The sequence below is a fragment of the Vulpes lagopus genome, chromosome 3, assembly GCF_018345385.1.
Source record: "Vulpes lagopus strain Blue_001 chromosome 3, ASM1834538v1, whole genome shotgun sequence".
Lineage (NCBI taxonomy): Eukaryota > Metazoa > Chordata > Mammalia > Carnivora > Canidae > Vulpes > Vulpes lagopus.
In genome coordinates, this window is record NC_054826.1 from 68,764,239 (window position 1) to 68,783,876 (window position 19,638).

Here is a 19,638-nt window from a genome sequence, read left to right on the forward strand (position 1 = left end):
AACTCTGCCTTTATTCAGTAAACTACAGCATATATTAGCGTGTGAAAACCATGCCTATAATTATTATAGGTAGTTATTTTGTCATCTCTAGGTTATTTATAAACATTAATTAAACCTTTTTCTTTTAGATTAAGCCAAACATCAGAAATCAGGAAATGTATAGTTTGTTTCTTGAGTTAATTGTTTATTATGAAGAATGGTGTCTTTTCATGGTTCATGTAATGTTAAAAGCATTGTGGTGAATTTATATTTTGTTTTTCAGGTGTTTCATTTTTTACTTTTGGTACCTTAAAGAGTGTTGGGCTTTCCCATGCTCCCACCCTTCTTGGCAGACCTTCATCAGACAATCCTAATGTCTTAGTTTTGAAAACCCACATAAACTTACTTTGTGGTGGTGTTGCTGGAGCAATAGCACAGACAATATCGTAAGTCTCTTCATCAACTTAATTCAATCAAATTGCAATTTCTCAATCTTGATTTTCAGTGTCAGTTAAATCATTTTATTTTTTCTAATTATTAAAACACAGGATCCCTTGCAAAATATAAGCAGTAATCTAATACATTTTTCCAGATGTACCTGCACTTTAAGCATATTATAAATACTTAGATGCCATGTTGACCAGATTAGTTTGAACCTATCAAAATTTTTGTGGATTCATATAAAAGAAAGAGGGCCACCTGGCTGGCTCAGCTGGTAGAGTCTGCAACTCTTGATCTTGGAGTTTTAGGTTCAAGCCCCATATTGGGTGTAGAGATTAGTTAAAAATAAAGTCTTTAAAACAAAATTTTTTTTAATGAAAGAAAAAAAAGAAAGTAAGCTATAAAGAATTACTAATTATAGTCTTCATATTTTCTCATGAATTTGCCTTTATGGGTTTTTGAAATTTGAGTCATTTGTGTGTGTGTGTGTGTGTGTGTGTGTGTGTGTGTGTGTGTGTTTGTGAAAGAGAAAGAATGAGAGAGAGAGTGAAGGAGAGGAGGCACTTTTCTGGCACTAAATCTTGAAGGCCTCCTTTGTGCCAGGCAGTGTACTAGGCTTTGATATACTTGCTAAAGGAAAAACAAAGTTATTTTCTCAATAAGCCTATACTCTTATTAAGACAGTGGCAATACAATGGAGTTATATATTAATATAAGTTGTAGTGGGAATATAGATAAAGGTATTACTTTTTTTTTTTTTAATTTTTTTTTTTTTAATTTATTTATGATAGTCACAGAGAGAGAGAGAGAGGCAGAGACACAGGCAGAGGGAGAAGCAGGCTCCATGCACCGGGAGCCTGATGTGGGATTCGATCCCGGTCTCCAGGATCGCGCCCTGGGCCAAAGGCAGGCGCCAAACCGCTGCGCCACCCAGGGATCCCGGTATTACTATATTTTAATTGGAAAGGTGACTTCCAAGAATTTCCCAGCCCAAGAGAGATTGAGTAGATGAGATAAAAAGAGGCTGGAACACTTGCAGGAGCTTTTCACGAACATGAAGAAAAGCTTTCTGTGACTGAGGAGTATCCTAAAAAACAGGAAGTAATAGTGTCACAAAGACAAAAAAAGAGTATCCAATGAAAAAGAAAAGTCAAAGTAAGATAAATACTGAAACATAAGGTGTTTATTGGACTACAATTAAGGATTGCCTTTGTGAAACCAGATTCAGTGTACTTGTCTGTAGAAGCAAATCATACTAGGTTGAAGGTAAAGAAGAAAAGGTATGTTGGTTTATTTTTGAAAACCTGGCTGTGGGGAGAGGGGCCGGGAGGACCCGGTAGGGGGTGAGGGGCGGTGGTCGGGGTTGGAAGCGCGGGAAGTCCCCAAGCCCCCAATGTAGCCCCCTCGTGAGCTCGCGGTATTTTCCTTAAATGATTGAGCTCCGCTTGGCACAGCTGACCTGGAGCCTGAGAGGATTATGAAAACGTGTGGGATGTGGGGTAAGGTGGGGCTGGGGACCGGGGCGGGGAGGCAGGGAGGCGGGGGCGGTTGGGGAGGCCCCTGCCCCGTAGCTGCGAGCCCCGGTCGATGATGATGTGACCACTGCGCAATCTGAGTTTTAGGAACCAGATGATGGAGTGGATGCTGAGAGCCGACTGAGACCTCGGGGCGGGGGGGGGGGGGGGGGGGGGGGGGGTGGGGGATGAAAACCTGGCTGTGGAACCTTGCTCATTTATAGAAACATGATCACTCTCCAGCTGTTCTGATTCTCTTCTTGCTTTTACTGCCTTTTTTCTTTGCTACTCACTTCTAATTTAGATTCTTAAGATCTGCCTTTTTTCTCTCACTTCTTTTCTTAAACTATATACTATACCTGTTGACTCTTACCAGGTCCAAAGGCTTCCTCTCAGTCCTTTTGCTTCCTTCCAATTGTTCTAATTCTGGTTTTTTTGTGTCAGTACCCTCTCTTGGCGATCAACTTTCCCAGCCTTGCTTTTCAGTTTTCAGGTGTCCTGCTGATTCATGTCCTCCTCTTCCTACCTATCCATGCTGATTTTTTTTAAGGCCCTTGCCTGAGTTTAATCCTCTTCTCTTCCTATAAATATCTAGAATAGTTCATCTATCTTTACGGTTTCAGTGGTCACTTCTGCACAGATAACAAATTCTATTTAAGTCTCCCATTACTGTCTCTTCATTTCTTCTGTAGCAGGCTCTTGGATGTTTCTACTTGGACTTCTGCCATCAGTGCAAACTTCATAGTTCAGACATTACTTGTCTTTCTCCTGGTTACAATCCTCAGCTCCTAGCTTTACTGTTTGTTACTATAACCATGAACCTTCTAGCCCTGGAAATACCTTGAAATCAATTTTCATATTGTATGTTTTCAGTTATCATTCTGTCTTGTTTTTTACTGTAGAATACTGCCTAGAGTGCTTTTTTTTTCTTTCTTTCCCATTGTTATTTCCCTTGTTCTACTCCTTGTACCTGGTCTTCTTACATTCTCTCCTTTCTACTAACCAATTCCTTGTACTCACATACATCTTTTCTCTGAAACTGAATCTTTCCGGTTGAGGTTTTTGTCCCTTAATTCCCATAAAGTTTCTTCCTCTTACAACCTTCATTAAAAAATAATTCCTGGAGATGCTTTTAAAATGTATATGGAACTTCAGTGATTGGTAATGTTATTTCTTAAGCTGTTTGGTTAAAAATGTAGTTTCTTTTTAATTACAACATTTCATTGTAAATATAAATGTATATAAAAGTATATTACTGTTTTTGTTGTGTATCACTTAGGTATATATTAAGTTACCACGGAGATCTTTGAATAGGAAAGTAGAAAGTAGCTCTGTGATACTGGAGAATGTCTCTAAGATTCAATTTCTTTTTCTTTTTTTTAAGGTTTTTTTTTTTTTTTTTTTTTTTTTTTTTTAAGATTTTACTTATTTAGGGATCCCTGGGTGGCGCAGCAGTTTGGCGCCTGCCTTTGGCCTAGGGCGCGATCCTGGAGACCCGGGATCGAATCCCACGTCGGGCTCCCGGTGCATGGAGCCTGCTTCTCCCTCTGCCTGTGTCTCTGCCTCTCTCTCTTTCTCTCTGTGACTATCATAAATAAATAAAAATAAAAAAAAAATTAAAAAAAAAAGATTTTACTTATTTATTCATGACAGACTCAGAGAGAGAGAGAGAGAGAGAGAGAGAGAGAGAGGCAGAGACACAGGCAGAGGGAGAAGCAGCTTCCATGCAGGAAGCCTGGTATGGGACTCGATCCCAGGTCTCCAGGATCACACCCTGGGCCAAAGGTGGCGCTAAACCACTGAGCCACCGGGGCTGCCCAAGATTCAGTTTTCTTTCTTTCTTTTCTTTTTTTTAAAGATTTTATTTTTTTTATTCATAGACACAGAGAGAGAGGGGCAGAGACACAGACAGAGGGAGAAGCAGGCTCCATGCAGGGAGCCCGATTTGGGACTCGATCCCGGGTCTCCAGGATCACATCCCAGGCTGCAGGCGGCACCAAACCGCTGCGCCACTGGGGCTGCCCAAGATTCAGTTTTCTTAATGTTGGGATAATTGTACCTATTTCATGTAGTTTTGAAGATGGAATGAGATAATTTACATAAATTGTTTAGCACAGAACCTAACACAGGTAGTCAATATTAGCAAAATTAAAGGAATTTTAAAAAATCACCTGGGGTCACACTCCTAAAAAGAGGCTACTTTTATGTATTTCATTTCAGGTAATTTTTTTACATAGAATTTTCTATCTTCTAAATGCCATATCTGTAATTGTTTATTTTTGCCCATAAGGAAACATTTTTGTTGGTCTACTATATACAGGGGGACTTGCTGAATACTCTTAGAGTAGTGGTTCTCAACTAGGGGTGATTTTGCTTCCAGTGGACATTTATTAATGTCTGGAGACAATTTTGGCTGTCAAGCCGAGGGTATGCTACTGGCATGTAGTAGGTAGAGGCCAGGGATGCACTTAAATATCCCACAGTGCACAGGATAGACCCCCATAGCTAAATATTACCTAACCTAAAATGTCAATGACAAAGTTGAGAAACCCTGTCTTAGGGTTCCAACAATGAAAAATATCCAGTTTAAATCTTCAGAAAGTGGCATTTAATTTGGCCCCGAGGAATGAATAGAACTCTATATTGAAGTGATGAGAGAGAAGAATCATCTAACCAATGGACTCACATAAGCAAAAACAAGATCTCTGTATTGCTATTTGATTTATTCATGTGCTTATATACTCCTAGATTAGACAATAAAGGCATAGGAATGCATTCTTTCCTAAGGAAATAATATATAGGACTTTGTAATCAATAATTGTTGAATAGAACACTAAAAGTCATTTTTAAGTCCTTTTGCCTTTTTCTTCTTTTAGCTACCCATTTGATGTAACTCGTCGGCGAATGCAGTTAGGAACTGCTCTTCCAGAATTTGAAAAGTGCCTGTAAGTTCTCTATGTCATTGATCATTTTCTTTAGGAAATGTAATGTTTAAAGTAACCCCACTCCTGGTACCAAAAAAAATAAATAAATAAAGTAAGTAAGGAGATAGGACTGTGGTCTTACCAGTAGTCTAGATATTATTATGAAATAGTGTTGCCAGTGAATGTTACAGACATAGTCCAAACAGAATAGATGTATTAATAAGCCAGGCAATTCTGTACATAGTACTTGTACTTGGAATGAAGTGCTGCTTTATTGTGAATTTTCAGCTTATTTTTTTACACTTTCCTTCCAAAAACTAGTCAAGATGGCATTTTGGCTTCTTTTAGAAATGCTATTATGGGGGCACCTCGTGGCTCAGTTGGTCAAGCATCTGCCGTTGGATCATGATTCCAAAGTCCCAGGATTACATAGGGCTCCTTGCTCAGGAGGGAGCCTGCTTCTCGTTATGCTCCTCCCCTTGCTCATGTGCTTCTGCATGTGTGCTCTCTCTGTCTCAAAATCTTTTAAAAGAAAAAACTCCTTTACAAAAAATTAAAAATGCTATTACGGATTTTGAAATTGTCTCTTCATGAGTGGGTATAAAGGTGTCATCATATAACCATTGTCTTTCAGTACCATGTGGGAGACTATGAAGTACGTCTATGGACACCATGGAATTCGAAGAGGATTATATCGTGGTTTATCTCTTAATTACATTCGCTGTGTTCCCTCTCAAGCAGTAGCTTTTACAACATATGAACTTATGAAGCAGTTTTTTCATCTCAACTAAAGAAAATCATGATTTTTTTTTCCTTAGTAAAATCTCCGAGGGAGAAATAAAATGTTACTTTAATTTTAGGGAGAATATTACTTGAAGGGGGATATTTGCCTTGTCACAGGAACCACTATTTTAATACTTGATTTTTTTATTCATCACAAATCAAAAGTGCTTACTGTGCTTTTTGATGCCAAAAGTTATACCTTAGAACGTTGAAAAAATTCCTAAGCTGATGCTGGCTAATCAGTGACGTTATTTGAAACTGTTTTAAAGTGTTATTTGCAAGTAGAACAAACTTAAAATGGGATTCAAGAGCTTGCTATTAGCTTTATCATGCTTTAATTCCAAGCTTTATTTATGATCATGATTTCAAAGACTCTAACATTGGTTATTATTATTATTATAATAAATAGGCTTGGTTATATTGCAGTAGAATGATGAAAACTGAATTTTTGAGTCATATAAAACATAGGTTAGGGGGGCACCGGGCTGGCCCACCCAGAGAAGCATGCAACTCTTAATCTTGGGGTCATAATTTTGAGCCCACTTTGGGTGTAGAGATTACTAAATTAAAAAAAATTAAATTTAAAAACCTGTAGCTTAGAAGCCAGCATTGAAGATTATTCTTTTTTTTTTTTTTTTTTTGAAGATTATTCTTATCTCTCTTCTCTTAACTCTGCTCCACTGCATAGAAGGACTGACAGTTTTTCTCTGTTTTTAAATAAAATAAATGTTGTATTTAAAAATTAGTCTTGTAGAAACTCAACAATAAATGAAGAATTTTCAGGTATTGTTCAACTGTTATTTCTAGGTACTATGACTGACTTAAATTTGTTTTTAAAAGTCAATGTATTCCTCAAAGGCAGTAATAATAAATACTGAATATCTTTGCTTTCAAAACAGATTAGCATTATAGATTTGTTTTTGTTAGGTCATTTGGTATACACTAGGAAATTTAAATGGACTGTGAAATATCCATTAATATAGATGTGAATGTCAAAGAATGTTTCTAAGGTATTTTATCATGATACATTGACTAGTTCTTCCATGTAAAATAATTTTAGTGCAATATAAACTTAAGTAGAAACGTAAAACATGATTTAATTGTTATTCTTCATATTAAAATAGTTTAAAATATAAGAATTCCATTTATTGTGTTTAGAACACTTTTTATCTTTTATCGTAAGCATGACAGAAATGGGAAGGGAACAATTATAATTCTGTCCAGAAATAGTGATTTGTAGAATTGATGTAATTTTTTTTTGATCAATGCAAACTATTTTAATTGCTCTAACTTTATAATTTTTGTATTGAGGTAAAATTGACATATAACAATATATTAGTTTCAGGTGCACAATGTAATGATTCAATATCTGTATTTACTGCAATATAATCACTACAATAAGTCTAGTTACCACCTAATTGATGTATTAGAAAACTAAGTTGAAAGTGTTATTTCTGCTTCAAATTTTGTCTGCGTAAAAGATTTTTTGTCATGCGTTGGTAAAAATTAGATGAACTGGTTTCATTTTCAAAGTCTTTATTTTAAAATAAATATGTATCTTTGTATGATTTGTAAGTGTACCCACAGGTAGAAATATATGTGTTCTTAAAACTATTTTGTATATTTTCATTCCTGGGCTACATTGTAGCTAAATATTGTTACCAAATCTCAAGATAATTTAAATGTATAAAATAAGTATCTCAGTTATGTTATCAATAAAAGAGAACTGCAAATATTTTTTTAAATAAAAATTTGCATTCTATGTCTGTTATAGAATACATAGGATATTAAAAATAAATTTTAGGGACGGCTGGGTGGCTCAGTGGTTGGGCGTCTGCCTTTGGCTCAGGGCATGATCCTGGATTCCCAGGATCAAGTCCTGCATCGGGCTCCTTGTGTGGAGCCTGCTTCTCCTCCTTCTGCCTGTGTCTCCGCCTCTCTTTCTGTGTATCTCATGAATAAATAAATAAAATCTTTAATAAATAAATAAATTTTATTTATATTTTGGCATTCTCTTTTTTTTAACTTCACATTATTTTTAAAAACTTCACATTATTGAAGTACAAATGCTAAACATAAGTAGTCAAAACAGAAGAATATTTAAAATAATGACTGTATTTATATCTGATTTATTTCAGACTCATAACCCAAAGTGTATCTTGCTAGGCTATCTTCCAATGAAGATCAACTATTTTTTTAGTATTTTATTTATTCATGAGAGACACAGAGAGACAGAGACATAGGCAGAGGGAGAAGCAGGCGCCAGACAGGGAGCCTGATGTGGGACTCGATCCAGGGACTCCAGGATCACGCCTTGGGCCAAAGGCAGGCGCTAAACCGCTGAGCCACCCCGGCGTCTCAAAGATTGACTTTTTCTGTTTTGATTTCCATTGTTACTGTTCCTGCCCTTTGTGGGAATAGTCCTTTGATCTATAAAATGGGACAGTGGTCTGGTCTTAGGGATTGGTAAGTGAAGTACCACTCCGAGCTCTCAAGGGTATGGAGTTAGAAAGGTATATATGATAGTATCTTACCCTAATACCTCTCTGGATATTCAACATCCATTTATTCAGCACCCATTGTGTGTCAGGCATTATGTCAGCATTATGGAGAACTTACCTTGGGAGGGCTATTAGCTGTGTACTTAAATTTTTATTCACTTATGATAGTCACACACACAGAGAGAGAGAGAGAGACGCAGAGACATAGGCAGAGGGAGAAGCAGGCTCCATGCACCGGGAGCCCGACGCGGGATTCGATCCTGGCTCTCCAGGATCGCGCCCTGGGCCAAAGGCAGGCGCCAAACTGCTGCGCCACCCAGGGTTCCCTAGCTGTGTACTTAAAGTCTGATTTGTATGTCCAATAGTATCTAACAGCAGGTATTTCTCTAGTAGAGTATGTACTACACTTTATGGTAACTGTTTACCTATGTTGCCCCAATTGTTTCTCTCAGGGGCAGAGCTCTGCCTTCATATTCCCTCTCAGGAGCACAGGGCTTGGCACCATAATAGGTACTCAGTGATGTTTGCTAAAAAAGATGGCGTGGTCCCTGTTTTTGGAGACTTTATGTTCAGTAGAGAGAAATAAGGCACAAACATTCCCTGGGAAGAGCAATTTGAAAAACTCATTTGGTTTCATAGAAATGAACTGAACACTACACAATTGCTCACAGCTGTTCTTTGAATAAGACACTGAGGCCCTAGACATCAATGACAAATAACATATATTTGTCATGTGTATTTCCTGGGGACTTACTATGTTTCATGGTTTGCTTTATGCACTTTTGATGCTTTAGCTCTACAACAGCTATAGGATAGGTACTATTTAATATTCCTTTTTTTACGGATGGAATAATGGAAGTCCAATGAGATCAAATAACTTGCTCGAATTCATACAGTAAGTGGTGGATCTAGGATTCAAATTCAGACAGTCTAAATCTACAGCCTACTCTACTAGCCATAATGCTAGTAATGCGTTGTACTTCAATGCAGTAGTATCCTATCCAGATGGAATTCTAATGTCAAATTTGAACATGTCTACAAACATAAACTAATAAAAAATGATAATTTATGGAAAGCGCTTATTAAATAAGTAGATCACATGATAAAGAATAATTGTCAGGTGTAAAGACCAGAAAGCTACTTTAGAATGGTCAGGGTAAAGTTTGATATGCTACACTTTAAACTGACACATGAAGGATAAAAAGGAAATAGCCATGCAGAGTTGTGGGGGAAGAATGGCCCAGGTGAAGAGAAGAGCTTCAGACAAGAAAAAGCTTGGCTTGACATGGGAATTGTCAAAAGTCTACTGTGAATGAAACACTGTGAGTGAAGGAGTAGCAACAAGCAGTATTGGAGAAGTAGAGAAAGGCCAAGTCACAGAGGGCTCTACATGATATGGTAATCATTTTGTCTTTAATCCTAAATGCCATGGGAAATGCTTCAAGGTTTTCAGCAGGGAAATAAAATTGTCTGATAATGTTTTTACAGAGATTGCTCTACTGGAGCACCTGGGTGGTTCAGTGATTGAGCATCTGCCGTTGGCTCAGGTCGTGATCCTAAAGTCCTGGGATTGAGTTCTGCTTTAGGCTCCCCACAGGAAGCCTGCTTCTCTCACTGCCTGTGTCTCTGCCTCTCTCTCTCTCTCTCTCTGTCTCTCTGTGTGTGTGTGTCTGTCATGAATAAATAAAACTCATTAAAAATTTTTTTAAAAAAAGATTGCTTTGTCAACAAAGTTTGCAGTTAAAACAGAAATCAACAAAATTTAAGACAATAGAGAAAATAAATGCCAAAATTGGTTCTTTGAAAAAGATCAACTAATTGATAAGCTCCTAGCTAGACTAATAACTAAAAAAGAACATAAATTGCTAATATCAACTAAAGAGAGGACATCACTATGGATTCTACAAATATTGAAAAGATAATAAGGAATTTCTAAATAACTCTTTGCCAAAGAATTTAACAACTTAGGTGAAATGGACAGATGTCTTGAAAATTACAACCAAAACTACCATAAATAAAATCTGCATAGCCAATTAAGGAAATTGAATTTATCAAAAATTCTTCCACAAATAAACTCCAGTCTCAGGGCATCTGACTGGCTCAAGTTGGTGGAATGAATGAGACACTTCATCTTGCGTTTGTGGGTTCAAGCCCCACATTGGGTGTAGAGATTATGTTAAAAAATAAAATCCTAAAAACAAACAAACAAACAAACAAAAAAAAACCCTCCAGGCTCAGATGTGAATTCTAATGCACATCTTTTTTTTTTTTTTTTAAGAACATCATTTCTTTTTTTTTTTTTTTTTTTAATTTTTTATTTATTTATGATAGTCACAGAGAGAGAGAGAGAGGCAGAGACACAGGCGGAGGGAGAAGCAGGCTCCATGCACCGGGAGCCTGATGTGGGATTCGATCCCGGGTCTCCAGGATCGCGCCCTGGGCCAAAGGCAGGCGCCAAACCGCTGCGCCACCCAGGGATCCCTCTAATGCACATCTAAGAAAAAAAATAATTGGGACGCCTGGGTGGCTCAGTGGTTGAGCATCTGCCTTTGCCTCGGGTCGTGATCCTGGGTCCTGAAATCAAGTCCCTTGTCCGGCTCCCCACAGGGAGCCTGCTTCTCCCCCTGCCTATGTCTCTGCCTCTCTGTGTGTCTCATGAATAATAGATAAGATCTTTAAAAAAAAAGTTTGGGAGATTTGTTTCTGCTTTTATATAGTCTTAGATAGCCATAACAGCCATGAAAAACCAACAGCTAGCCCCATACTAGCTGGTGAAATACTGAATGCTTTCCCCCTAATACCAGGTAGAAGGTAAGGATGTCAAGTGTCACGACTTCTATTTAACCAGTGAACATAGGTAAGAAAAATAAATAAAAAGCATAAAGATCAGAAAGGAAGAAGCAAAATTCCCTCTATTTGCAGATTACATGTTTACATAGATTTTTTTTTTTTTAAGATTTTATTTATTTACTCATGAGAGACAGAGGCAGAGGGAGAAGCAGGCTCCATGCAGGGAGCCTGACGTGGGACTTGATCCCGGGTCTCCAGGATCACGCCCTGGGCCGAAGGCAGGCGCCAAACTGCTGAGCCACCCAGGCTGCCCTAGAAATTCTTTTTTTTTTTTTTTTATTTAATTTATTTATGATAGTCACACAGAGAGAGAGAGAGAGAAGCAGAGACACAGGCAGAGGGAGAAGCAGGCTCCATGCACTGGGAGCCTGACGTGGGATTCGATCCCGGGTCTCCAGGATTGCGCCCTGGGCCAAAGGCAGGCGCCAAACCGCTGCGCCACCCAGGGATCCCTAGAAATTCTTAATAGACCTATAACACAAGTATTAGAAATTGTAAGTGAATTTATATCTTAGGATATAAGGTAAATATATAATTATTTTTTTTAAGATTTTATTTATTTATTCATGAGAGAGAGAGGCAGAGACACAGGCAGAGGGAGAAGCAGGCTCCATGCAAGGAGCCCAATGTGGGACTCGATCCAGGGTCTCCAGGATCACGCCCTGGGTCAAAGGCAGGCGCTAAACTGCTGAGCCACCCGGGCTGTTCAAATATATAATTTAAAATTTTTACTTAATTTTTATTTGCCCCCCCCCCAAAAATATTTTACTTTTTTCAGATTTTATTTATTTATTTGAGAAAGTGAGAGAACAAGTGGTGGAGAGGGGCAGAGGGAAAGAGAGAGAGAAGCAGACTCCCCACCAAGCAGGAATCCTGACTCAGGGCTCCATCCTAGACTCTGCGATCATGACCTGAACTGAAGGCAGATGCTTAACGGAGCCACCCAGGCGCCCCTAAGAGATTTATTTTTAAGTAATCTCTACACCCAATGTAGGGCTTGAACTCAGAACCACAAGATCAAGAGTCACGTACTCCACCAACTAAGCTAGTCAGGTGCCCCTAAATACTTTAATGCACTTTTATGAGATTTTACTTTTAAGTAATCTCTACACCCGGGACTTGAACTCACCATCCTGAGATCGAGTTGCATGCTCTACTAACTGAGCCAACCAAGTAACTCTGGAAAACAATTTAAGAGCAATTTCATTTATAGGTACTTGGCTGGCTCATTTTGTAAAGCATGCAACTCTTTTTTTTTTTTTTAAGTGGTATGATACTAATTTTTTTTTTTAAGATTTTATTTATTTATTCACAAGAGACACAGAGAGGCAGAGACACAGGCGGAGGGAGAAACAGGCTCCATGCAGGGAGCCGGGCGTGGGACTTGATCCTGGGACTCCAGGATCACGCCCTGGGCCAAAGGCAGGCTCTAAACCACTGAGCCACCCAGGGATCCCAAGCATGCAACTCTTGATCTCAGGGTGGTGAGTTCAAGTCCTGTGTTGGGAATAGGATTTACAAAAAAAAAAAATTCAGGAGTGCCTGGCTGGCTCAGTTAGTGTACCATGAAAGTCTTGATCTCTGGGTTGTGCGTTTGAGCCCCACACTGGGTATAGAGATTACTTTTTTTTTAAAGATTTTATTTATTTATTTGACAGAGAGAGCATAAACATGAGGACCAGAAGGAGAATGGAGAAGGAGAAGCAGACTCTCTACTGAGCAGGGAGCTTGATGTGGGGCTTGATCTCAGGACCCTGGGGTCATGACCTGAGTGGAAGGCAGACACTTAAGTGACTGAGTCACCTGGTGCACTGGGTCTAGAAATTACTTAAAAAAATAAAATCTTTAGGGGTGCCTGGGTGGCACAGTCAATGAAACGTATGACTCTTGGGTTTTTTTTTTTGTTTTTTTTTTTAAATTTTTTATTTATTTATTCATGATAGTCACACAGAGAGAGAGAGAGGCAGAGATACAGGCAGAGGGAGAAGCAGGCTCCATGCACCGGGAGCCCGACGTGGGATTCGACCCCGGGTCTCCAGGATCGCGCCCTGGGCCAAAGGCAGGCGCCAAACCGCTGCGCCACCCAGGGATCCCTGACTCTTGGTTTTGTCTCAGGTTGTGATCTCAGGATTGTGAGATCAAGCCTGCATTGGGTTCCACACTCAGCTCAGAGTCTCCTTGAAGATTCTGTCTTTCTCCCTGCCCCTCTCACTCGTGCTCTCTTTCTCTCTAAAATAAATAAAGGGGATCCCTGGATGGCTCAGCGGTTTGGCGCCTGCCTTTGGCCCAGGGTGCGATCCTGGAGTCCCGGGATCAAGTCCCGTGTCAGGCTCCCAGCATAGAACCTGCTTCTCTCTCCTCCTGTGTCTCTGCCTCTCTCTCTCTCTCTCTATCATGAATAAATCTTAAATAAATAAATGTTTAAAAAATAAAATAAATCTTTTAAAAAAATCTTTGGGGGTGCCTGCCTGGCTCAATAAGTAGAGCATGTGACTCTTGGTCTTGGGGTTGTAAATTGAAGCCCCATTTTGGGTGTAGAGATTATTCAAAACATAAAATAAAATCTTAAAAATAATAGAATAAAACCTTTGAGAAAAAAGAACACAAAAAATCTATAATAGCATCAAAAATGTAAAATATTTCAACTTAGTCAAAGGTGTGCAAGAGCTCTACACTGACAATTACAAAATATTGCTGAGAGACATTAAAGATCTGTATAAATGGAAAGATAACACATGTTTATGAATTAGAAGACTCTAGAGTGTAAAGAAATTTTTCCAAGTTGATTTATAGATCAAATGCAATCTCAACCATAATTCTCATAGGCTCTTTTGTAGAAACTACAATCTGATTCTAAAATTTATACAGAAATTCAAACACCTAGAATACCCAAAGCAATCTTAAAAACGAACAAAGACATCACTACCTGACCATATGACTTACTATAAAGCTGTAGTGATTATGACATTGAGGATCTGGCATAAAGATCAACAAACATCAAAAGAACAGAGAAAAAAAAAAAAAAGAAGAAGAAAAAAAAAAGAAGAAGAAAAAAAAAAAAGAACAGAGAGCCGAGAAACAGACCTATACTTATATAGTCATTGGATTTAAGGGTGCCAAAGCAATCCTATGGGGAAGAAAAGTCTTTTTAACTAGTGCTGTTGGAAAAACTGGATATGCACATAGTGGGTGGGGAAGATTCAATCTCTACCTCATACTACACACACAAATTCATTTGAGATGGATTGTGGACCTAAATGAAAAACAGAACAATGAAAGGCGCCTGGGTAGCTCAGTTGGGTAAGCATCTGCCTTCAGTTCAGGTCATGATCCCGGTGTCCTGGGATAGAACTCTATGTCTGGCTCCCTGCTCAGTGGGGAGTCTGCTTCTCTTTCTCCCTCTGCTGCTCCCCTCTGCTCCTGCTCTCTCTCTCAAAAATGAATAAAATCTTAAAAAAAAAAAAAAAAAGAAAAAGAAAGAAAAGAACAATCAAGCTTCAAGAAGAAAACAGAATATCTTCATAACTTATGGGTTGGAAAAGACTCTTAGGTCACAAGAAGCAAAAAGCATGGAAGAAACATGGATAAATTAGACTTCATAACGAAAGACTTGAGCCTCTGCATATCTAAAGATCTTCTTACTAAGAAGATGAGTAAATGGGGTGCCTGGCTGGCTGAGTCAGAAGAGCATGCAACTCTTGATCTCAGTATTGTAAGCTCGAGCTCCATGTTGGGTGTAGAGATTACTTAAAAATAAAATCTTAAGAAAAAAAAGATGACAAATAAGCAAACCACAGAAGGGAGAAAATACTTGCAAACTTATCTGACAAAAGTCTTGTATCCAGAATTATATAAAGAATCTCAAAAAAAAAAAAAGAATCTCAAAAAAAAACAAACAAAAACAAAAACAAAAAAAAAGAATCTCTGTAACTCAATAATAAAAGAACAATTTTATTTTATTTTATTTTATTTTAATTTTTTAGAAGATTTTAAGTAATTTCTACACCCAACATAGCACCTGAACTTAAAACCTGAGATCAAGAATCCCGTGCCCTACTGAGTGAGCCAGGCAGGCACCCCAAGAACAATGCAATTTAAAAAAATGGGCAAAGGATTTGAACAGACATACTGCATTGAAAGGTGTAGAAATGATCAAGCATGTCAGATACAAAATAGTGTGTACTATATGATTCCATTTATATGGAGTTCTAGAATAGACAAATCTAATCTCTGGTGAAAAACAAAGATAAAAAAGCCGACTTAAAAAAAAAACAGACTAGTTATTGCTTCTCTATTAGGGCATGAGAGAATTTTTCTGGGGTGATGACAACACACTCTTTATCTTAGTAGGGGTTTGTCTGGGCAGCCTGGGTGGCTCAGCGGTTTGGCGCAGCCTTCGGCCCAGGGCCTGACCCTGGAGACCCAGGATCTAGTCCCACGTTGGGCTCCCTGCATGGAGCCTGCTTCTCCTTCTGCCTGTGTCTCTGCCTCTCTCTCTCTCTGTCTCTCATGCATAAATAAATAAAATCTTAATAAATAAATAAACACGTTTGTCAAAATTTAATAAATGGTACACATAAGAGCTGTGTATTTTTAATTGTAAATTAAAAAATTTTAGGGGCACCTGGGTAGAGCTAGTGATTGAGCATCTGCCTTTGGCTCAGGTTGTGATCCAGGGGTCCTGGGATCGAGTTCAGCATCAGGCTCCTCACAGAGAACCTGCTTCTCTTTCTGCCTATGTCTCTGCCTTTCTCGGTGTGTCTCTCATGAATAAAGAAAATCTTAAAAAAAAAATTTTTTTTACACGTAAAATTTACATTAAATTTTAAAAGTACCGTAAAGAAATGTTGCACTCTATATCATTATATCATAATGATATAATGATATTCATGCTAAAGTGTTTAGGGATGAAATGAACTGATGCCTGCTATTTGTTAACACATTTTATTTTATTTATTTATTTATTTATTTATTTATTTATCACATTTTAAAAAAACACCTTGAATTCATGGATATATAGAGGTATGGATAGATACACATGTGATAAATCAAAGATAGCAAAATGTTAATTATAAAATCTAGGTAATATCTATATGGGAGTTCATTTTATACTTTAAAAAAATATTTTATTTATTTATTCATGAGAGACACAGAGAGGCAGAGACATAGGCAGAGGGAGAAGCAGTCTTCCTGCAGGAAGCCTGATGTGGGACTCGATTCCAGAACTCTAGGATCACTACCTGAGCAGAAAGCAGGCACTCAACCATTATGCCACCCAGGTGCCCCTCATTATATACTTTCTTATATAATTCTGTACATTTGAGAGTTTTCATGATAAAATATTGGGGAAAGGGACTTAATTGCAGGGAGACAAAAGTGAAAGCACATTTAAGAGTGTGCTGTGGCTTTTTATGTTAGAGATGATGATTAGGTAGTGACTGTGGAAATGGAAAAGCATGAAGATCTCTTCATGCTTACTTTTTAAAAATTTTTATTTATTTTTTTGACATAGAGCACAAGCAGGGGGAGTGGCAGGCAGAGGGATAGGGAGATGCAGGCTCCTCGCTAAGCAGAGAGCCCAATATGGGGCTTGATCCTAGGACCCTGGGATCATGACCCAAGTAGAAGGCAGATGCTTAACTGCCTAAGTTACTCCAGTGCCCCATGAAGAGATTTAAGATAACTTTAAAGGCTGAATCTATAGGTCTGCCTATGGATTGGATGTGAGTAGTAATAGAAAGGAATCAGGATAACTTCTGGGTTTCTGGCCTTATCTTCTCAGTGAATAGTGCTATCACTGAGAAGAATAGCAGGTCTGTGGATAAAATTTAAAATTCCATTTTGGCCATGTTATAATGAAAGACTCCCCTCGCCCCAAATATTTCTAAGTGTAGATATTAAGTATGTAGTTGGATTTTTGAATTCAGAGGAAAAGCCTTGCCTATATACGTGAATTTGAGAATTGGCAAGAGAGAGATAGTATCTCAAACCATGAGAAGAGATGAAATAACTTAGGGAGTTGGTAGATGGAGAAATTTGTCTGGAACTGACCTCTGAGGACTTTCAACATTTAGAGATTGGACAGAAAATGAAGAGACAGTAACGGAGACTGAGGAGGGCCTGTGAGGTTGGAGGAAAACCAACTGAGTGCGGTGTCACAGGTAGACTATCCCTATCAGAGGCAAGTCTTTTCCATTTTCTTCCCCAAGAGATTTCTCATAATTTTGATTGAATCAACATGAATGTAAAACACAACTTTTTAAAAGTCTTGTTGTTTTTTTAAAGATTTATTTTTTTAAAGATTTTTTATTTATTTATCCATGAGAGACACACACACAGAGAGAGAGAGAGAGAGAGAGGCAGAGACACAGGCAGATGGAAAAGCTGGCTTCACGCAGGGAGCCTGATGTGGGACTCGATCTCAGGACTCCAGGATCACGCCCTGGGTGGAAGGCAGGAGCACAAGCACTGAGCCACCCACGCATTCCAAAGATTTTATTTATTTATTTATTTATTTATTTATTTATTTATTTATTTAGATTTATTTATTTTAGAGAGAGAGTGTGAACCCCTACACCTGAGCTGGAGGAGGGAGGGCAGAGGGAGACAAGCAGACTCCCCACTGAGTGTGGAGACTGACCTAGGTTGGATCCCAGGACCCTGAGATTATGATCTAACCCCAAATCAAGAGCTGATTATTCAACCGACTGAGCCACCCACACACCCCAAAAGACTACTTAAAAAAAAAAAAAAAAGACTTCTTTATTTGAGAGAGAGAACAAGCAGAGGGAGAGGTAGAGAGAGGGAGGAGCAGATTCCCTGCTGAGCAGGGATCCTTATGTGGGATTCCATCCCAGCCCAGGACCCTGGGATCATGACCTGAGCTGAAGGCAGACACTTAACCGAATGAGCCACCCAGACACCCCAAACAAAGCTTTATTTTTTATTTTTTTAAGATTTTATTTATTCATGAAAGACACAGAGGAGAGAGAGGCAGAGACACAGGCAGAGGGAGAAGCAGGCTCCATGCAGGGAGCCTGATGTGGGACTCGATCCCAGGACTCCAGGATCACATCCTGGGCCAAAGGCAGGCACTAAACCACTGAGCCACCCAGAGATTCCCCCCAAACAAAGCTTTTAATAAAGATTATTTTAAAATTGGATGATGGGGCACCTGTCTGGCTTAGTCCAAGCAGCATGTGACTTTTTTTTTAAAAGATTTTATTTATTCATGAGAGACAGAGAGAAGGCAGAGACACAGGCAGAGGGAGAAGCTGGCTCCCTGCGGGGAGCCCCAGGTGGGACTCGACCATGAAACTCTGGGATCACGCCCCCAGCCCAAGGCAGATGCTCAACCACTGAGCCACCCAGGCATTCCATATTTTTTTTAAACTTATTTAAAGATTTTATTTATGTATTCATGAGAGACACAGAGAGAGGCAGAGACATAGGCAGAGGGAGAAGCAGGCTTCCTGCTGGGAACCCAACACAGGACCCCAAGACCATGCCTGAGCCAAAGGCAGACGCTCAATGGCTGATCCACCCAGGTGTCCCGTATTTTTTTAAAAAAGATTTTATCTATTTATTTGAGAGAGAGAAGAGGGAGAGAGAGATCACAGAGGAAGAGGGAGAAGCGGATTTCCTACTGAGCCAAGAGTCCCAGGTGGGGCTCTATCCCAGGACTCTGGGTTCATGACCCGAGGGAAGGTAGCGGCTTAACCGCTTAATCCTCTGAGCCATCCAGGCACCTGCAAGGTAACATCTTTTGAAGGTGGGAGATAGGGATGCCTGGGTGGCTTTGTGGTTGAGCAGCTGCCGCTCAGGGCCTGATCCTGAGGTTCTGGGATTGAGTTCTGCGTGGGGCTCCCTACAGGGACCCTGTTTCTCCCTATGCCTATGTCTCTGCCTCTCTCTTTTTCATGAATAAATACATTTTAAAAAGAAAAAAAAGGTGAGAGATACTGGGCCATATTACAAGCCTGGGAGCAACCCAATAGTGAAGGCCACATTGACTGTACAAGAGAACGTCGAAACAGCTGAAGAAGCAATGCCCTTGAGAATGAGTACAAGTAGGATTGCTCATTCATTGATCAGTGGACTGCTTTTGGCCACTGCAGAAAAAAGTGTAAATAGGTTATGAGACAAGTACAAATATTAGTACTTTTATATATTTAGTTGTGGCATGATGAGGAAGTCCCTGACAGCTTCTATTTTCTCAGTGGGTTTTTCCACTAAAACAAAGAAAAAAAAAAAAAGAGGAGGGGCTCCAGGATGACTCAGTCCTCCAGTGTGGACTTTTGGTTTTGGAGCTTCACCAGGGGCTCTCTGCTCAGCCTCCTAGCTAGCTACTTCTCTCACTCTCATTCTGCCCTTCCCCCTGCTTATGTTCTCTCTCTGTAAAATAAAATAAAATAAAATATAAAATAAAAAAAATAAAATATAAAAAATAAAATAAAATATAAAATATAAAATAAATAAAATAAAATATATAAAATAAATTAAAAAAATAAAAATAAAAAAATAAAATAAAATCTTAAAAAAATACAAAAGAGGAGAGATTGTTTCCCTCTCCCCAAAAATGGAAAAATCTGCAAGCTAAAAAGGGACGCCTGGGTTTGGGCAATTGGTTCTGTCCTCAGATTGTGT

The 19,638-nt window shown here is 38.9% G+C and overlaps 1 protein-coding gene and 2 non-coding genes across 3 annotated transcripts; all 3 read left to right on the forward strand.

Moving 5' to 3' along the window:
• Positions 1 to 228: 228 nt before the first annotated feature.
• LOC121487683 (graves disease carrier protein-like) lies at positions 229 to 7,392 on the forward strand (the record flags this gene model as incomplete). Its single annotated transcript, XM_041749646.1, has 3 exons — positions 229 to 425; positions 4,811 to 4,879; positions 5,493 to 7,392. Coding segments are annotated over 3 exons (423 nt in total), but the record flags the coding sequence as incomplete, so codon positions are not given.
• Positions 1,800 to 1,937, forward strand: LOC121488555. The gene has a single exon (XR_005987169.1).
• On the forward strand, positions 2,002 to 2,084 carry LOC121488543. The gene has a single exon (XR_005987157.1).
• Positions 7,393 to 19,638: the final 12,246 nt, after the last annotated feature.